The sequence below is a fragment of the Vigna angularis genome, chromosome 4 (genome assembly GCF_016808095.1).
Source record: "Vigna angularis cultivar LongXiaoDou No.4 chromosome 4, ASM1680809v1, whole genome shotgun sequence".
Taxonomy (NCBI): Eukaryota; Viridiplantae; Streptophyta; class Magnoliopsida; order Fabales; family Fabaceae; genus Vigna; species Vigna angularis.
The window spans coordinates 5,407,223-5,425,649 of NC_068973.1; the positions used below are offsets into that span (position 1 = coordinate 5,407,223).

The 18,427-nt window shown below is 32.2% G+C and overlaps 3 protein-coding genes across 8 annotated transcripts; all 3 read right to left on the minus strand.

The window, feature by feature from the left end:
- Positions 1-1,991: 1,991 nt before the first annotated feature.
- Positions 1,992-5,745, minus strand: LOC108322643 (protein REPRESSOR OF SILENCING 3). Its single transcript, XM_017554793.2, has 4 exons — positions 5,468-5,745; positions 4,656-4,859; positions 3,635-4,045; positions 1,992-3,504 (listed from the first exon to the last, which is right to left on the minus strand). Exons 1-4 carry the CDS (start codon positions 5,672-5,674, stop codon positions 2,473-2,475), a joined length of 1,854 nt encoding a protein of 617 aa, XP_017410282.1. The 5' UTR covers positions 5,675-5,745; the 3' UTR covers positions 1,992-2,472.
- A 1,441-nt stretch (positions 5,746-7,186) lies between these two features.
- LOC108322629 (uncharacterized) lies at positions 7,187-9,939 on the minus strand. Of its 4 annotated transcripts, none has more exons than XM_052876984.1 (3): positions 9,702-9,939; positions 9,029-9,156; positions 7,187-8,668 (listed from the first exon to the last, which is right to left on the minus strand). In XM_052876984.1, exon 3 carries the CDS (start codon positions 8,599-8,601, stop codon positions 7,603-7,605), a length of 999 nt encoding a protein of 332 aa, XP_052732944.1. In that variant the 5' UTR covers positions 8,602-8,668; positions 9,029-9,156; positions 9,702-9,939; the 3' UTR covers positions 7,187-7,602. The 4 variants fall into 4 exon arrangements, with proteins under 4 accessions (XP_052732944.1, XP_017410267.1, XP_052732945.1 ...); XM_017554778.2 differs by having other exon boundaries at positions 8,983-9,156; positions 9,702-9,908; XM_052876985.1 differs by having other exon boundaries at positions 8,983-9,156; positions 9,777-9,890.
- Positions 9,940-10,579: 640 nt separating this feature from the next.
- Positions 10,580-16,442, minus strand: LOC108322625 (nitrate regulatory gene2 protein). 3 transcript variants are annotated; one of them, XM_017554775.2, is made up of 6 exons: positions 16,421-16,442; positions 14,488-15,425; positions 13,777-13,961; positions 12,429-12,652; positions 12,005-12,332; positions 10,580-11,207 (listed from the first exon to the last, which is right to left on the minus strand). In XM_017554775.2, the coding sequence occupies exons 2-6, from the start codon at positions 15,227-15,229 to the stop codon at positions 10,809-10,811; spliced, it is 1,878 nt and encodes a 625-aa protein (XP_017410264.1). In that variant the 5' UTR covers positions 15,230-15,425; positions 16,421-16,442; the 3' UTR covers positions 10,580-10,808. The 3 variants fall into 3 exon arrangements, with proteins under 3 accessions (XP_017410264.1, XP_017410262.1, XP_017410263.1); XM_017554773.2 differs by lacking the exon at positions 16,421-16,442 and adding an exon at positions 16,173-16,393; XM_017554774.2 differs by lacking the exon at positions 16,421-16,442 and adding an exon at positions 15,935-16,133.
- Positions 16,443-18,427: the final 1,985 nt, after the last annotated feature.

Genomic DNA, 18,427 nt, shown 5'->3' on the forward strand with positions numbered 1-18,427 from the left:
CAATTTCTTCTACCATCTCATTTTCTTCCTTACTCTTATAAGGAACTTGAAAAGTCAATTTTATCTAGATTTTCTTCCTTCCTCATCCTCTGTCGCACCTTCATAAACTATCTTGCGCCTACCCTGATGCCAAACATCTTTCATTTTTTAAACCATATTTAATAGGACACTCAAAAATGGACCTCTATATACAAATAGAATCTCTTATATACATTAAATTTTGTATGTTTTGGGACCCAGGGACTTCGATGCAAATGATGATAATTTTTTTTAGGAATCATTGGTTTTTTTTTCAAAATTGTTGGTTTCACCATTTACATTTTGCCATTCTACGCGCATGGCTTCCTTATTTCAGGCTTCTGATGACAATAAAGAAACTGAAACATATTTATCAACTTCTTTATCCCAGATAACCGATGTTCTTTTCACATCTCTTATAATTGCATATTGCAAAACTGTAGAATGTAAGTTTTGGATAGTAGGGTGTTGCTCTCTCCACCATCCCAAGTACTTCTGCACCTTCCCACTATTTTCTTTTATTTCAAAAATACCCTACACCTCCCTACACCTCCCCCACTATCCTCAACAATCTTTCTCTTTCTCTCTCTGCATTAATGGAGCATTATTATTCTCTTTCTCTCTCTGCATTAATGGAGCATTATCTTTCTCTTTCTCTCTTTACATTAATGGAGCATTCATATGGCTTAGATTTAAACTTGTGATATATTGCAAAATATAAAATTGAGAGGAAACTTCAATATTAGTGCTTCTACCACTTCAATTTTATAAACTTAAAGGTTAGATACAAATACAAAATAATAAACATAATAATATTAATAGTAAATAATATATTATTATTATTATTATATACTAACTTTATAATGACGAAAGAACTAAATAAATACCAAATCTTTAACAAATAACTTTTTTTTATATTTTAAGTATTTAATAATATTTTTATATTATTTATCTAATAAATTAAATACTTTATTAAAGTTATTTGAGTCAAACATGTCGGTAAGTTAAAACATAATATAATGTTAAAAATTATAGATATTAAATGTAAAAAAAACACACATATATATAAACATTTTTCTAGAAATTTAGAACAAAATTTTACCATTTATTAAGTGATTTGAAGAAAAAAAAGTATATTGAACAGTGAAAATAAGATTGAATCAAGCTTATTTAAGGAAAAGTGTAAATAAAATTTTGCAGGAATAGTGGGGAGGTGTAGAATAATTTTGGAATAAAAGAAAATAGTGGGGAGGTGTGAAATATTTTTGGAATAAAAGAAAATAGTAAGGAGGTGCATGAACACTTGGGGTGGTGGAGAGAGCAACACCCCAATTCGTAATGCAAAATTACATTTCAAATTTATAAAGATAATGCAATTTTGCATTTTTAAATTGTACAATTCATAATGTAAATTTGTATGTCAATTCGAAATGTAATTTGTATTACAGATTGTCTTACAAATTTACATTACAGATTATACAATCCAAAATGTACTTTTTAATATTATGAACATCCAAAATGTAATTTGTATTTTAGATTGACTTTCAAATTTATTACAAATTGTACAATTTAGAATACAAATTATACAATACAGATGCAAAATTGCATTATAGATTATACAATTCAAAATGAAAAATTTGCATTACAGATTATAAAATCAAGAATACAAAATAATATTACAGATTATACAATCCAATATAAATTTACATTACAAAATATAAATTTACATTATGCAATCTGATATATCTACATATTGTACTGTCCGGAAATATAATTACATCTTGAAATTTTAAAATTACGAGGGTGCAGCAAACATAATATCGGGGTGCGTGAAGAAATTTCCTTAAATAAATTAGGTCAAATGTTATGTAAGCAGATACGACTTTACTTTGAAAAGGAAAAAAAAACATAACTTTACCCAAAAGTTCATACATAATTTAAAAGAATACAGATATACTTAACGGCATGAATCAAATCTATCCAGAACTTCATAAATTATAAACTTCAAACTTGAAAATGTTCATACTATACCTTAAAAATCTCAAAAACTCACAATACACCAATTCACTTCATAAACCACCTGATCACAAATTCGCTAAGACTAGTTAAGCTACGGTTGGATCACTGGTTTCATCGGAAAACTTACGGGGTTGTGTTGAACCATGACGGTTACAAAACATTTCTGATGCAATAACCAATTTGAACTAGCTATATCACTGACTGAGTACCAATAAGAACGTTCTGAGCCAGACTTGATGTAACTGAAGAGAAGTGTGGAAATGGGTTTCCAAATTGCAAATGTCATTTTGAAAATCAATTTGTCCTTCATTACTTTTCACTTTCATCTCCTTGCACGAAAAGAACAATAACTGGGAGTGAATATAGCACAAAACCATGTGAAAGATAATGCTGCTTAACCGTCAGACATTTCTGTCCTATGGAAACCTTCTCATCTTACTTCTCACCACTTTTTCTTTTGAGTGATCCACTAATAGCCGCCTTAGCTTTTGCCCATTCCTTCAAAGATGCAGCACTTCTCATAAATGAGCACGTTTCACCTATTTCAATATTTTCAGGGGATTTTTCCCTGGGACTTGTTTCAACCTTTTCCTCAACTACTGAAGCAAAAGTAACGTCATTGCCACTGATATGCTGACTCTTTTCTTGTATAGTCTCCCTTGATTTATACACGTGATTACTCACAGCTTCATTAATAGTACCCTTAGCTACACCATTATGCTTGAAATGGTTGGAAATGACAGGTACCACAATGGGCTCCTTGGCCTTTGGCTCTGGAAAAGTAATACCAGGCAGAATATGTGCAATGCTAAATGAATTGCTATTCTCACTAACCATTTGTGTCCAGGATTGTTTTTGCAGCCATGAAGCTCCTCTGCCTGTCTTATTCGGTGCCACATTATGCTGATTTTTGGTAACATCTTCTATCATTTCTTTATTTGCAGCTTCAGCAAGCTCTTTTGTCACTTGTGTATGGGTAGGTTGAGCATCAGCATTCTCTTTTATCACTTGCGTATTGGTAGGGTTGCTCCACAATTCTCTTTCCTTTTCCATGTTTTCAGTTTTACTGACTGTAGATACAGGTGCACACAGATCATCGGATCTTTGTTGATTCTTACTACAGTTCAACTTTGGCAATATGATAGAAGCACTGAATGAAGTATTGCCTCCACCACCAAGAAGTTCTTTCCATGAAGATTTTTGAGACCATGAAACTTTAGTCAATTCCTCAAAACCATCTTCTGGCTCAGTACGCTGTGCACCAGATCCCACCTTATTTGGAAGAGTCTGCTTATTACCCTTGCCTCCAGGGGTTGTTGATACTTCTGCATTACTTTCCATTTCCAATTTGGGAAGTGATTTCCTCTTCTTGTTCTTGTTGGGATTGCTATTATTCCTTCTCTCCACTTCAGGCATACTATTGTTGTGTTCTTCCATAGCAATTTTTGTTTTATTAAACCAGGATTCCTGAAGATTAAAAACAACAATTACATGGTATAGAATACCTTTTCTTTGCTAAAAGAAAACTGACATTACCACTTAGACCCTAATTTATTAAACACCCCACCTCCACCCACAAATAGAGAAGAAAATATACCTGATTTTCCAGGATTCTTTCAAGCTCCTGGTTCCCTATTAAAGCTGTTTTATTTCTCTTCGTCTCCATGTTAATAATGAGATCGTCTTCATCTGCTGCGCTATCTTCACCTTCATCAGATTGTAAAGTATCAGGTGATTTGTACAAATCCTTCTCCTTTCCAAGGCTCTCAACACTGGAAATCTTTTCTTTTTGAAGTAGCTTATTCATCACTGCATTCATTATGCTAATCTCTTCATCATTCATTCCAGCACTTTCAGCTGCCCCATCAATAGATAGCCTCCCTCTTTCAGTGACAAAGGGACTACAATGCTCTTCACAATCACAAAAATGCACAGGGAGTGGAGGAACTTTAATATTCTGGAAACTGTATTTGTGCTTGCCAGTTCCACTGAATGGTATGGATTTCACCTGCACAGGTGTATATATGTAGAATGTAAAAGCCAAGTCATAACATTTACCCTTATTTCTTTAGACATAATGCAAATGCAAGGATACATTTGACATAACTAAATGACTATTCAGTTATGCATAACACATAAATAAACTAATTTTAAAATGAAAATCATTGCACTGAAAATGTGTTCTACAAGTTATAAAACACTTATTCTAACAGCCGTTTATTAGAGCTGAACTAATTATTTATTCTAATAGACTATAAGGCTTACTATCAACTGACAAGGCCTAACTAACAGTGTCATATTTTAACAGGCAGGCCTATTTTGATTTCCTAGACATACTTAAATATTAACTCAATGAATAACAAGGTGAAACTTCATCTCTGACTAGAGAACAAGCATCCAAGGAAAGGGCAATCAAGTTTCTCCACTTTACCACAAAACACAAGAAACCTAAAACAATAATTTCACACATACAGTTCACATAACCTATCTAACTCCTACCCAATCCTGTTGCCTACTCATCACCCTTATCCACAACTCAACACAACCAAACCCAACTATCACAAGATCAACCCTTAGAATTGAAATGCATACTCTAAAAAACTGCATAAACATGTGACCTTTCTCAATCTGGGAAAGAAAATATTGAGATGTTTGGTATTTGACTTGGAAGAATGTGTGGTGGCTTCCTTAGGAGAACTAGGAGGCGGTTGAGTAGCATCATCAAGGGCGTCATGCTCCCATTCTCTCTTCATCCGCGTGAGATAGTCTTCTTTGGCCTTCTCAAGTCTCAGCCTTCCACCCTTCCACAGACACCCATTATACTGCCATGTCAATCGAGAGTTAAAATTAGTCATTGAAAACAAAACAAATCAAATCAAAAACAAAACAAATCAAATAAAAAACAAAACAAAACAAATCAAAAACAAAACAAAACAAAAAAATAAATAAAAAATTATGTTAGTTATAACTATCTTATTCATAAGTATATGTTAGAATCTGTTTTTAGTAGTTAACCATCGTCAACAAACTATCTGTTAACTAACTCTTTAAATAGTTAGCTTGGGCCTGAAGAAAGGGGCTTTTGGAAAAACCATTGTAATTATTTTTCTCTGTTTTCTATTCCAATAATCAAGAAGTCTCGAAGTTCTTTAATTCATAACACTTTTGGATTCTTCAAACTCTCAAGTTTCTAGTATAATGTGTTTTTAGTAGTTCTGTATTAGTATAACTAAGTATTATTTTTAACATTCACATAAACTCAGAATTTTAGATTATGCAGAATTCTATCTTCTTTTTTCTACTAAAACTTGAGAGGGGAAAGTTCTAATAAAATGTCCTTAAACCATTAGGTGAACTCACAAAATGTCATTGATAGTCATTGGAAACAAGAAATAGAAAAGAAAAAAAAAAGATAGTTATTGATTCTTGCCTTGCTGAAGAGCTTAGAAAGGGATTTAGGGTCGGAGTGAAAATCAATGTAGGCAAAGCTGCGACCTTTGGTTCGGATTGTTTGAACGGCTTGGACGGAGCCAAGAGAGGAGAATAAGCTTCGAAGGTCTTCGATGCTGACTGTTTCCGCCAATCCTCCCACGAATATTCTGACTGCATTATTCGATTCTTCAACTTCCTCCGCCATGCCTACTACTATTGAAGTGGTTGCTCTGCTTGCAACAACAATGATAATAATAGGGTTCTTTTCAGTTTTTACTTGGCACCAGAAAAGTCACCTTTACGACACCGTTTTTATTTTGGAGGGCAAGGAACAAGGTCAGATTAAATAATTGAAAAATTAAATAGATTCAATGGTATTGAATTTAATAGAAATATGAGAAAATATGAAAAAAACAGTGTAATTTACACCATTAATAAAGAATGTATATATATATATATATTACTCTTTAAAATAATTATTTTATAAAATTTAAATAACTAATCATGATAAAAAAATTATTTATGCTATAAAAAAATCATTTATAAAATTAAAAAGATATTTAATTATATAATTTTTTATATATAAAAATTATTTTAGAGTTATATGCCATTAATAAAGGAAATTTTTTTTATTGTATACAAGGAGATTATATTTTTTATACATAATTTATTCTAATTTTATTGTTTGAGTAAAATAATTTTTCAAATTCAAATAACCATTTATAATATATAAAATTACATATAATAAAATTATAAAAATTATTGATTTATAATTATATTTTCATCAAAGAATATATTATAACTATTTGTATTTTATTAATTAATAAGCATATATTTGGGTATGTCCTTTGGCTCATACTGTTTAATAATAAATTTATAACTCAAAGAAGTTGTTATATACCATTTTGAATAAATATTTCATATTTTATTATAAAATTAAAGAAAATGTAAAATAAATTGTTTAAACATTAAGAGTAGATGCTTATACTTAAACAATACCATCCACTACAAATTACTCTTATGACATCTTACACTAATTCATCTACAAATGTTTTTAGTAATTATCATTTATTTACTTTAGTTTTATAAAAAAGATAAAGATATGAATCTCTTCCGACAGCAGTAATATGAATTTTGGTAAAATAGTTATAAAAATTAAATATTTAAATGATCTTATATAACAGAAATAAAATTTAGAGACACCAAATACCTATTTCTGGTTAGAAATAAGATTTTTTTTAAAAATAATTACGGATAATAAATAGTTTAATAATTGATTTTATATAACTGATTATTTAATTAAAATTTAACACAATTAATTTCATTTGAAAAAATTGGTTTCAATACGGACAATAAAGTGCGTGCTGGGAAAAGGAAAAGTTATTCAAAATCATAAATAATAAATTTTGTGTGCTGAGAAAAGGAAAAGTTATTAAAAATCATAAATAATAAATTTTGTTTGTATTATTTTTTTAAGCAGAAGATATACTCAAAACTAAATAAGAATATAAACAAAATATTAAAATAACGAGTAATTCACTCTCCATATCTCCTCTATTATAGATTATTTTTTATAGATTATTTTCTGTTATCCATAAAATTAAGTATTCAATACATATACCAAACTAACCTGCATAGAATAAAGGAATTATGCATGTTTGTCTCACCAGGAAAGGAATAGTTTGCAGTGAACAACCGTAAATAAACATGTGAATAATACAAACATATAGAAGCAACTCATTTCTTCGTATAAAAAATACACCCAACACATGATAAATTTTCTCAAAAATACTTAGGTACAAAGTAAGCACCATAGCACACATTTGTCACTACAGATGTTCGTGTGCCTCTGAGTTTCAACACATAATTATCCGAAGGCCTGAAATTGGTAACAGCTTACAATGACCAACAGAAAAACTTCAATTAAAAATATCTTATGTTTGAAGTCCACCAAAATAAACTTAATAATCATAAGGACTAAGATTTATGTTAAACCAGAAATTCGCCTCCTCCATGCGATAATGCTTTCAAAAGAGTTTTCCTCTTTGTCAAAAAACTCAAAATATCAATTAAAAAGCTACTTCTTTTTATTTGCTACCTTAAGTGATAATTTAGAGAAACAGCAGTTGATTATCATGCACCAGCTTCTGCAAATTGTTGTCTGAACTCTTCATCTGCACTCCTTAGAAATTGATCCCAACCACTGCCCTCACTCGTATCCAAGTAATCAAAAGGCACTGCTGTTTTAAGGCCTGGCCTAACAGCACAACGATCTTCCACAATTCTAAACTCCACATCATTTCCTTCACTGTAAATACGCTCTAATTCATCCCATGCAAACAACAAGGACAATGTAAAGGCACCCCAAGTGTTGAAATCCACAATCTTAACTCTCTCATCCTTTGTGATATAAACATCAAATGTATAGTTTTCTGACTCAAATTTAGCCCTCACGTAATTGTTAAAGAATGCTAGTATCAATGAAAGGAGATCATTCTTCTTTTCAAGCAAAATAGGATAAAAAGTAGTAACCTCACGTTGAGAAATTCCAATTAACTTCTGATCTCGTATGAAACATCGAAATTCCATGTCTGGCTGAAGGGATGGATACCATTTATGGAGTGCAAGAAAGAAATTATGGGGCCTAGTTGAAGATTTATCCTGGCATGAATCATACGCATGGCACAAGTCATGGACCAATGAGTCAGATGCTCGAAATAAAAGGGCAATCTCACTGAAACTGGTGCACCGAAGGCTACCAGCAGTACTTATCCATGCTGAATCTTTTGGAGCACTCCAATTCAGCTTGGGAAAGACTGCACCCCCAAGGGACTCAATAGATTCCTTAATTTTCAATTCAAGTTCTGGAAAAGAAGGTTGTGGAGAATCTTCTGCTTCGTCCCCAGATCCCTCTGAAACCTGAAAATCTTCTTCCTCAATTGGATTATGAATTCTATTGGGTAATGCATCTTCATTTAAGACAGAAGCAGGTAAGAGGAAGGGCCCTGAGTCGTCAAGAAGGTACTGAATAAATGACTCGGGGAGTTGATGAATTACAGTCTTGATGGATACAGATTTGAACTTTGGATACCACTCTTGAATTTGACATCGATTCACCTCTTCCACTTTCATATTCTGTAACAGTAGTTTCTCAACCAAATATAACGTGTTGAAGTACCTCTTCTTCAGCAATCAGTATCTGGTATTCAGTAGCAATAAGTATAAGAGATCAATTGGGTGACTCAAGAGAAAAGAACATGCAGAGTAGCTTATATATTAGATAAGAACAGTGAATGCTAATTGGAGGGTTTTGATTTGATTGGACTAGTGGAGGATATTAGATAACAAAAGTACCAGTGAGAAGGCAGGAAAATCAGACTAAATATAAGATAGAAGCACGGTATTGAGATACTTATAATAACACTAAAGCCAGTTGGGATAAAAGCACTGCATTGAGATTATGCTGTAGTTTTTTCAATTGCTTTCTTTTTATTCATGCACCAAATTACATACCCTATCTTCTTGTCCTAGAATAAATGGTAAACTTGATTTTCCTTGCCTTTGGAACCTTCAAGCTATGGGTACTGAGGAACAGTAAATCACCACCAAAGAGCACACCAGTGCTCAGTGTTGCAGTATTCCTAGGTAAAAGGAATCCAACACTCCCTCCAGTTAAAACAAATTAACCTACAACATGAGATAAAGAAGAATCAATTTTTAAAATTCAAATGTATGACAGGCCATTTTAAGATATAGTTAATATTCATAAAATGCTGCTTTTAGCAAATTTTCGTTTGTTTGTTGTTTGCCAGGCTCAGCTCCTCCAGAGGTGCTAATGCCTCAACTTTATATTATACGCATTCTATTCAATATTTCTGGTAAAAAGAAATATTAAATAAGACTTCATTAACCGGTCTCTGCCATCTCAACACGCTAATAATATAACAACCATGAAGATCATAAACAAAATGAAAAAGAAGTTCAGCACATAACTAGGTTACATAGCAATGCAAAACAGAGCGTTTTTCCTTCAGTGACAGGCACCCACAACATATAACAGATTAAAACAATGAAAAGGCATAACATTTCCTTGTAATCAGCAACAATGTATTAAATCCCCTAATTAGAACCCTATTTACATAGAAAGCAATTAAGAAACTCATTCAAACCATGCATTCTATCATTATCAAGAACAACCCTTCAATTTAATAAATCCTTAATCGAACCCTAACCTGAAGAAGGAGAAATACACTATCAATATTACTCAGAAAAAGAACCACGAATTGAGAGAAGACGAGCAAAGTAACTGTAACAACTTGTTACGAAGCCAAAGCGAAAGAAGAATTGGCGTTGGGAGAAGAAACGAAAAACTGTAATCTTTTACGAGATAACCTTAAACTAAATAGCATGGCACTTTTGAAATCAGAGTTATGTTTAAGAAAGTCCTTGCCCTATTTTTCCCTCATGTATATTTTTTATGGTAATAAAAAGTATATTTATAACTAAAAATTATTATTATAATAATTTTCAAAATGAAAAAAAAAAAAAAACAGTTACTGAAAAATTATATTGAAACTATAAAAAACATATGTACATAAAACGGGTATAAAAAAATTTAATAATTTCTTATAGTGTTATAATTACACTCTTATAGTTTAATCGTCAAGATAAAAGCCAAATCAGTTCCCAAGCTTTATATTCAAATTATAAAAAAATGTATACCTACAAAACAATATTTTTTTAAAATTTCATAATGTTAGAATTACACTACAGAAACACTTATTATTTTTCATCAAAGTAAATATTTTTTTTTCAAAAATAGTTAATTTATAAAGATGGAAAGGGACAAAAACATGTACACAGCAAATCTATTTAAAAAAATGTTCGCATTAATGGATTAGTAAAAAGTTTATTGAAGTTATGAAAAAACTGTATACGTTGAAATGCAGTTATCAAAGAATTTTTTTTAAAATTAACTTTAATAATATTATAATTATATAAGGGAATCATTTCATGCTCTTCTTCGTTTCCTTTTCTTTTCATTTGCTACAACAATGAAAATAGCCTTCAACCCCATTAAAAAATTAAGAATATGTTGGCTTGGAAGGGATGTACAAAAGAGTTTAATTTTGATACCATCAACCATGACTCAACACAATTTTGTGTCAGTTCACAAACTGACAAGAACACAATTTACAATACATATATATATATATATATATATATATATATATATATATATATATATATATATATATATATATATTCTTCTGTTCATGCTATCCAAAGCACCAGACAGTAATAAAAAAGTTATGAGGTGCAGTATTCCTGCAATCTACTCAAATGGCTTCAGTGGGGGCATTGATAAACTCAATAGCATGGGATGAAGCACTTGAAAATTCCATCAGTAACTGGAAGAGTGGGGGAAGTGCAGTTTGTAGCTGATCAAGGGTCATTGCCCTACTATACCGAACAGCATCCAGATAATTTGCTCTCTCATTCTCCACTTGCTTCTTAATTTCCTCTGTTTCAGTTTTCTTAACATGTATTGGATGTCTGGGGCTTGTATCAGCTATATCTCCATCTATTCTCTGCTGCATCTCAGCCAAGCTGTTCATACATTTTTGGAATTTCCTTTCAAGTTTATCTAACTTTTTCAGAATGTTGTGTTCCTCTGTCTGCTGAGAAGTTATGGAACGGATGCATGACAAAAGGCCTTTTATTGCATCAGATGTCGCCTGCAACCACCCAGAATGTCAGCAAATTTGTAAGTCTTACTATTTATAAGAAAATCAATTCATGAAGTTCTTGAACATGTTTGATAATATGTTGAACAAGTCATTTGATCTTTCAAACCAACTTATGAACAGTCTTAGTACAAGTATGCAATTAGTGTTTTGAAACCAGAAGTTTGTTCAGAGAAACAGCTTGATATGAAACATTCATGTGCATTTACACCTAAAGTTTAAACTTTTGGAAGGATTAGTTACTCAGATGATATCTGTAATTCAGTATCAGAGCCTAGAGTTTGAAGTTTACATAGACATTCAGAAAAAAACACAAATTGGAATGATGCCAAGAACAAGTACTCTGGCTAGACTATGCTTTGTTTACTCCTGCTCTACTCTGTGAAACAAATGATGGGTCTATTGAGAGGGAAGAATTAACAAAAGAGAAACAATACCACCAAAACTTGAACCCAACAATATAAGAGATTGATACCACCCTCAACTCAAAACCTTAAGACAATGATATATGGGTCTTCATCCTTAAATGATGTTCAACTTTCTCACTTTTACTTACCCGTAAGACTTAAATTCACACTTAGATCTGGTATACAATAGGTGAAAACACAAGAACAGGATAGCATTAAGCAGTTGCAATAGTTTGAGTTTTGAAAAGTTAAGATTTTTCAGTTGTGAGAGAAAGAAATGAAGTAGGAAAACAGTTATGACTACAGATTTTCTATTTTTCCTGTCAAGAATAAACAAAGCCCAAGGAAAAAAGATTGACATCGAATTTTGACCAAAAGTACCGTTTCTGGTAAGTCGTTAAGCCCGTGCTCCCACTGTTCACAAATGGTTAGAACAGAAGAATGATTGCTACTTTCTTGACCATCCCTGAGGCTGTCGGTAAGCTTAATCCATTCATGGAGGATCCTCACATACTCCCGTTGAGATTTAACAAGTTTGCAAAAGCTGCTATACCAATAAGAGGCCTCAGTCTGGAATTGAATTGTAGCCTGGTGATGATATTCAGAATTTAGTATCGTGTTGTGACTATCACTGAGGTTACTCAACTGCTGGGAGATGAGTGTTTGTTCTTCGTGTGCCTCGTGCATTGTTCTCCACATTTGTGCCAACCTACAGAACAACCAAAAGCTCATCATTAAGTTGGATTGATATTAACACATCATTAAGTTAGAACTTGTTTCATGCATTGATTCAGACAAAATGTACCCTGCAGTTAATGCAACCAGCTGGGGTAAAAGCTCCTCATCTATCATTTCCAAAATTGATGAAGTTGTGTCACTGATGCACTGCCGTAGGCTTATTAAATCAGACTCCAACTTCTCAACACATGATCGAGTTTTGTCAATTTTCACCATGTCAAGGTTCTCGTCTTCTTGTTTTTGCAATAATGACATCTTTCTATCAAACTCCAAGGCAACAATTCCCTCTTCCTACATTATATGGCATTTGAACCATGAGACAAGGACAATTATGCACAGAGATTTAAAACCCAAAAGCAAAGATTTCCATTCAGATGGGAAGAAAAAAGACAATGATCAAGATAAAATAACATGCAAACAATCCTATTACAGTATTCCTTTATTTCTCTTGTACTTTATTATGTTAGAACATATTTACCCCTTCAGTTTGGCTCTGTTCTGGGAAACTAATTACTAGCCTTAATGTACAACATGAACATATCTACTGTACGGTGATTCATGTAATGTTACGTTTAGGGGAGAGAACTTAGAGAGAAGGAGAGAAATTAAAGAATGAAAAAGCTTCTCATTCAATAGAACATGCAGTGAATAGGTTCTTCAGCATGGTTTGACAAGAGTCACGTGCCAAAACACCCCCTCCCCTCAAATGAAGAAAACAGCAGTGTCATGGAGAGCTATAAAAGATTACAACCAGCAGGGCAGAAACCATGATAAAAACAATGAGGTAGATCACGTGGAATGAGAAGAATGCTAAAGGAAAATAAAATGGTTTCATACTTTTAGGAATGTGTTAGCAGAATTGTGACAGTACAGGTCTCGGTAGATGGTAATTCTCTAACACCATGTTAAATTTAGTAAGGGAGAATGCAGAGAGAATAAGAAAGATTAGAGAAAGAAACAGGTTTTAATTTAGTAGAAAATGTAATGCATACGCTTTGCATATCAACCATATCCAGGACTCTTGATAGACAGAGAGGAGACTGTTATCCAGAATTATAACAAGTGGTGCAACTTTCTGGATACTAATCCCCATGAACACTGAATGTGTATAAACATAGGTATGTAAACATATTGTGGCCTAAGAACATTAAATATTATTATTTCCAATATTCAGAAAAGAATGTTATTCTTGGTCTTCTGTATCCTACTCATTTCATTGAAAACATCAGTAACCAAGATAAGTAGAGGAATAAACTAAAACCTTCCACATTTAAATTATGCTAAGAAAGAACAATATGTGAAGGTAAATTGAACCAAGAGCCTGATGATCAAATGACTTCAAAGACAATGACTTCAAATTGGCAACTTTCTAATTTTCTATCCATGAAGTCAGGTAGCTAGATTCATTAGCTAACCTTTACTGCCTCGAACAGTTTCTTCTCTGCCGCGTATAATTTTTTAAGTGTGGCACAATGAGCTCCAGGCTTGCATGGTTCACTATGACCAGAAAATTCAGCACAATCTTTGGTGGATGGTGGTGATTTTGAATGCCTACTCCATGACAGTACACTGAAGACCTTTGCAGAATTGCCTCTCTTCCCTTCAAATAACATAGCAACAGTAAAAACATGTCAGCATCAAAACCTCCTCGGAAATGAATGATGTCTTAAACATTTGTTAAGCATAATAAACCTGCCACACAACATGGTATATCACAAAACACCGAATATGATTAAGTTTGATAGTTATTAGATGGATGAAGTTCAGATAAGACAGTATATTACTACAATCATACTTCATAAAACATAGCTTATAATAAAGACATCAGTATTTAAAAAATTTAGAAGAATCTAGCATTGTCTTCTGTGACTTCTAAAAGATTCAACAAATATATGAATGTAAATAAGCAGTCTTTTTTTTCTGGAAGAACTAGTCTCAGTTTATGAGTATTAGAATGTTCCAACTAATCTCAGTTTGAGTATTCAATGAATATGACTATCAAATATAACTAAAATGCTCCAACGCAGAAAAGAATGGTGGTAAAAGGTAAATGGCCATCAAATCATAACACAGTCTATCATTACGGAACTTCCACCATCCTAAAAGGACATGGTAAGAAGCCTTACTATCATGACGCCCAGAATTCTGTCGCAGAAGAGTATCTCCTCCACTGATATCAATAAGAACAGCAATTTCCTTTATACATCCAGATGCTTTCAAGAATTGGTCATCCAACTCCTTACCTATACCCTCCAACGTTTTCCCTCTTCTAGAAACTGTATCAGGCATAGCTGTAGCATCTTTTCTATACAAACTTATTGCAGAGGAATTTTCATCAACTGTTTCTATCAACTGCTGCTTTCCCCTACGCAATTTTTCAGCAATTACAGCAGCTTCTGCATCTTCATCCTCAAATTCTGTTTTGGTTTCTTCCCAATTATCCTCCTCCACTGGTTCCATCATTTCGTTTCTATCAGGGCATCGATACAGCCGTAATGAACTCAAACTTGGATCAATTTGCAGTGGAGGAACATTGGTGTCATCTGTCTCTAGTATCTCATCTTCGTGCACCATACTCTTATCAGTGAGAAAAGGAGGCAGTGGCGGTGGTAGCAGCTTGTCTGCAGGCTGATTGGGAGATGAAGAAGATGGCTCAGCTATGCCATTAGAGGCAGTTTCAAATTCAATTGTATCAGACTCAGTGAATTGCCTCAAAGTGGCACCAGTGTTTCTCAGTGATTTCAAATAAGCCAATAAGGAATCAGAATAATCCCCTCTAATTTTCACCAACTGTTTCATTAACCTCTTCCTTTCCTTGCACCTACCAACCTTCTCATCCTCATCAATACTTGACCAAACACAACCCATTTTGGAATATATAAATCTCACAAGTCACAGGTTGTCCACAAAATATCCTAATGAAGTTTCTATAGTTTTTTTTTCAAAATAATTATATAACAAACATTGTATTGCCAAGAACTCAGATGCTAAGGTTCACCACTAGATTCCACTATCCAATAGTCATCACAACGTTTTCAGTATTTCAATATCCAAAACTTGTCACCTGCAGTACAAAAAACAAACAAATGTAATTATTAAACCACAAGGAAGACAAAAATTAAACACGGCACAAAGAAAAACACCCAATTAGAAATATTTCACAGTTGTCAACCATAGCCACAAAATAAACACACCCAACATATTTAACTCCCCTGCTTCATTAATTTTTCCAACGAATTTCTCTCATGATTGTCAAAACCCCAATAACTAACCCAGAATCCATAGAACAGTATGTTCAATACTCACTCCAGAGAGTATTGCAAGAAAAAGCACAATGTAAACAGTTGCCGTGACCAAACTCAATAGGGGGAAAACAACAACAGGAAAAAGCTTCAAACAAAAAAGAAAGATAATCTAAGCTATTAGCACGGGATATTAAAATGTTGGAGAAAACGTTGAAAATAGAAAAAAAAAAACAATTTTTCTGACAAAGAAGCTGTCTCCAACAGAGGACACTCCAAGAACACTCATACAGAAACGCATAGCAGATTGCAATTGCAATTTGCAACTCACCACACAGGGGCATCTGGGTATGGCAAAATGTGAAGACAGAAAGGTGAATCTTCGACTGGTTTTAAAAAAGCGTTCAAAAGAAACCCACTTTGCTCCTTTTTTACAGAACAGAGAGAGAGAGAAAGCTCGAAACCCGAGAGAGGGAGAACCATCCAAAGAAAAGAAGAAAAACGGCACAAAGACCACAGCAGAGAGAGAGAGAACGAAGAAGAAGAAAAATTGTAGGTACTACTACTACCTATCAGAAGCAGAGCACGTGGTTGAAGTTTTCAGTTGCCGGTGCTGCTTAGAAGAAGAAGATAACATTGAAGGGTGTGTGAAAAGATGATGTTGAGCATGAGATGATAGAGAGAAAACTCTTGAACAGCTTTGCATTGCCAAGGTAAATAGAAAAATGGAAGAGGGTGGTAGCTATGAGAGAAAAAGAGAGAGAAAAAGAGAACACTTTTCTCAAAAGCTTTATAGAACTTCAGATTAGACATATACCTGTTAGCATGGGACATTGATTTGGTTTTGTTTTTCACACTGACAATAATGGTAGTTAATTAATAATGGTAAAGTATGAAACTTTCGACAAAGAAACATGAACATTATACTTGGGTTTCTTGAAGAATGTTGGAAGAGATTTACTTACAATTATAACTGGGGTATATATTTGGACCACGCAAAAAAAGATAAAAAATAAAACCTATTTTCAATAGGTTAAACGTAATTGTGTCTATACAGATATAGCAATGTAATGATCTAACCTTGGACATGTGAAATTTAGTTTCAAATTTTGTTAACTTCGTGATAAATTAATTATTTTTAAATTAGTCAAATTTAGAGGATGATTTTTTCTTCAAGCTAATAAATTCAATTATCATGAGATTGATAGATAGGGAAATTAAATTCATGGGAAAGAAATTATTTATTCTGATGTTTGATGTGTTCTGGGATTAATTTATTCATATACAGATTTTAAATATTAAATCGATAAAAACGCCGTTTTCATTGACAGAATTGAGTTTTTTAATTTATTTTAAGAACAATTGCTTATTTTACTATTTTATAGGTTGTTTTTGAAAACTTTAATACTCTTAAAATAACTTTTAAAAGCATTATAACTAGTGTAATTTATAATAAATATCTTTTTTATATTTTACAATTTTGACAAGGATGGTGATTTTGGGCATTTTTAACCTTTGCAATAATAAACAATGGAGATAGATTCACTTTTGGTATATGTTAATTACTTGACGACGGAATAAGTACGTTAGTAAAATCACACTCTTACGATAAAATCTGACTCTAGATTCTTTTTGTCTTATCTTTTTAAAACATAATAATTTTAATATATAAAAAATTAATATATTTTAAAACATTCTTTGTATTTTGTTTTTGAAATATGTTAATTTTAATATGTTAAAAGATTAAAATATTTTAAAATATCAGTATATATACACTGTATTTTGAAATTGCAATAAAGAAATAACGTAAAAAAAGAAGAAAAAAAAATCAAATTCATTGTTAAAAAGTTAAAATTTTTATTGACTAATTTAAGTGAAAAGGTTATTCAAAAACAAAAAGTAAAATAAGGAAAGTCCTTTTTTTTTATAAACTAACGACAAAAAACTTCGGTGGTATCGATTAAAGTAATGGTAAGTTACATTTAGTAGAGAAATTGCATAAATGGTGAATCAAAATTGAACTGGTAAACCATTAATTAAGAAGAGTGTTTAATTTTTGGTTTGATAAGTGGAATGCTGAGGCAGCAAGAAGTGGTATGGTGATATCTTAGAGTTTAAGATACATATAATGTTTATGATTAGTGATTTAATTATTTGAATGTTATGCAATTATCTTCTTTTTCTGCCTTTTTCAGTCACCACTAAAAGTGTTACTTTATGACTTAATATTATTATTATTGTTGTTGTTGTTTTTGCATTGGCCAACCATGTTTGAACAATCATGCAATACACCAAGTTTGCTTCTTGTAATTGCAATAATGTAATGCTTTTTTGTGTATTTTGTGGGATGCTTATCCATGTTACTTATTAGCTAAGGTAGTGCATGTGCTTTTCTAGCTAAGGGCCTTCTTTTAGCTTTCTGCCAAATTTTTCTTCCAATTTTTCTTTGTCAAAATTTGTTGGTTAAAATGCATGGGATCATGTCCCACAAACCCTTCTATCTATCTTCTTGTTATCTTTTTTTCCAAAAGATGTTCAAAAGAAAAAAAAAAGGTACAAATCTCACACGAGTCTAAGTCAAATTGGGGTTTGAGTTCAACTCTAAGAAAAAGTTTTGTTAGTTTTCTTCTTCTTTTCTCTATATAATGATATACTCAATCACATATATTGATCTAAACAACAAATAGTACTCTTTGTAAAAAGAAAAAAAAACGTGAGAAGTAAACAAAAGTAAGTATTGACGATTATTTAAAGAAATTAGAAAAAAAAATTAATAAATTTATACTAGACATTGTTTGACCTTTAACAGTATAATGTCATTTTA

Excerpts from the sequence above, each read along its gene's own strand:
- LOC108322643 (XM_017554793.2), bottom strand. The coding sequence starts at position 5,674 with ATGGCGGAGGAAGTTGAAGAATCGAATAATGCAGTCAGAATATTCGTG. Across the intron at positions 4,860-5,467 it reads TTTCTAAGCTCTTCAGCAAG|TATAATGGGTGTCTGTGGAA; the intron begins GCAAGAATCAAT and ends TTGACATGGCAG. Across the intron at positions 4,046-4,655 it reads TCTTTCCCAGATTGAGAAAG|GTGAAATCCATACCATTCAG; the intron begins GTCACATGTTTA and ends ACACCTGTGCAG.
- LOC108322629 (XM_052876984.1), bottom strand. The coding sequence starts at position 8,601 with ATGAAAGTGGAAGAGGTGAATCGATGTCAAATTCAAGAGTGGTATCCA.
- LOC108322625 (XM_017554775.2), bottom strand. The coding sequence starts at position 15,229 with ATGGGTTGTGTTTGGTCAAGTATTGATGAGGATGAGAAGGTTGGTAGG. Across the intron at positions 12,333-12,428 it reads CTGGTTGCATTAACTGCAGG|GTTGGCACAAATGTGGAGAA; the intron begins GTACATTTTGTC and ends GTTGTTCTGTAG. Across the intron at positions 11,208-12,004 it reads TTAACGACTTACCAGAAACG|GCGACATCTGATGCAATAAA; the intron begins GTACTTTTGGTC and ends GGGTGGTTGCAG.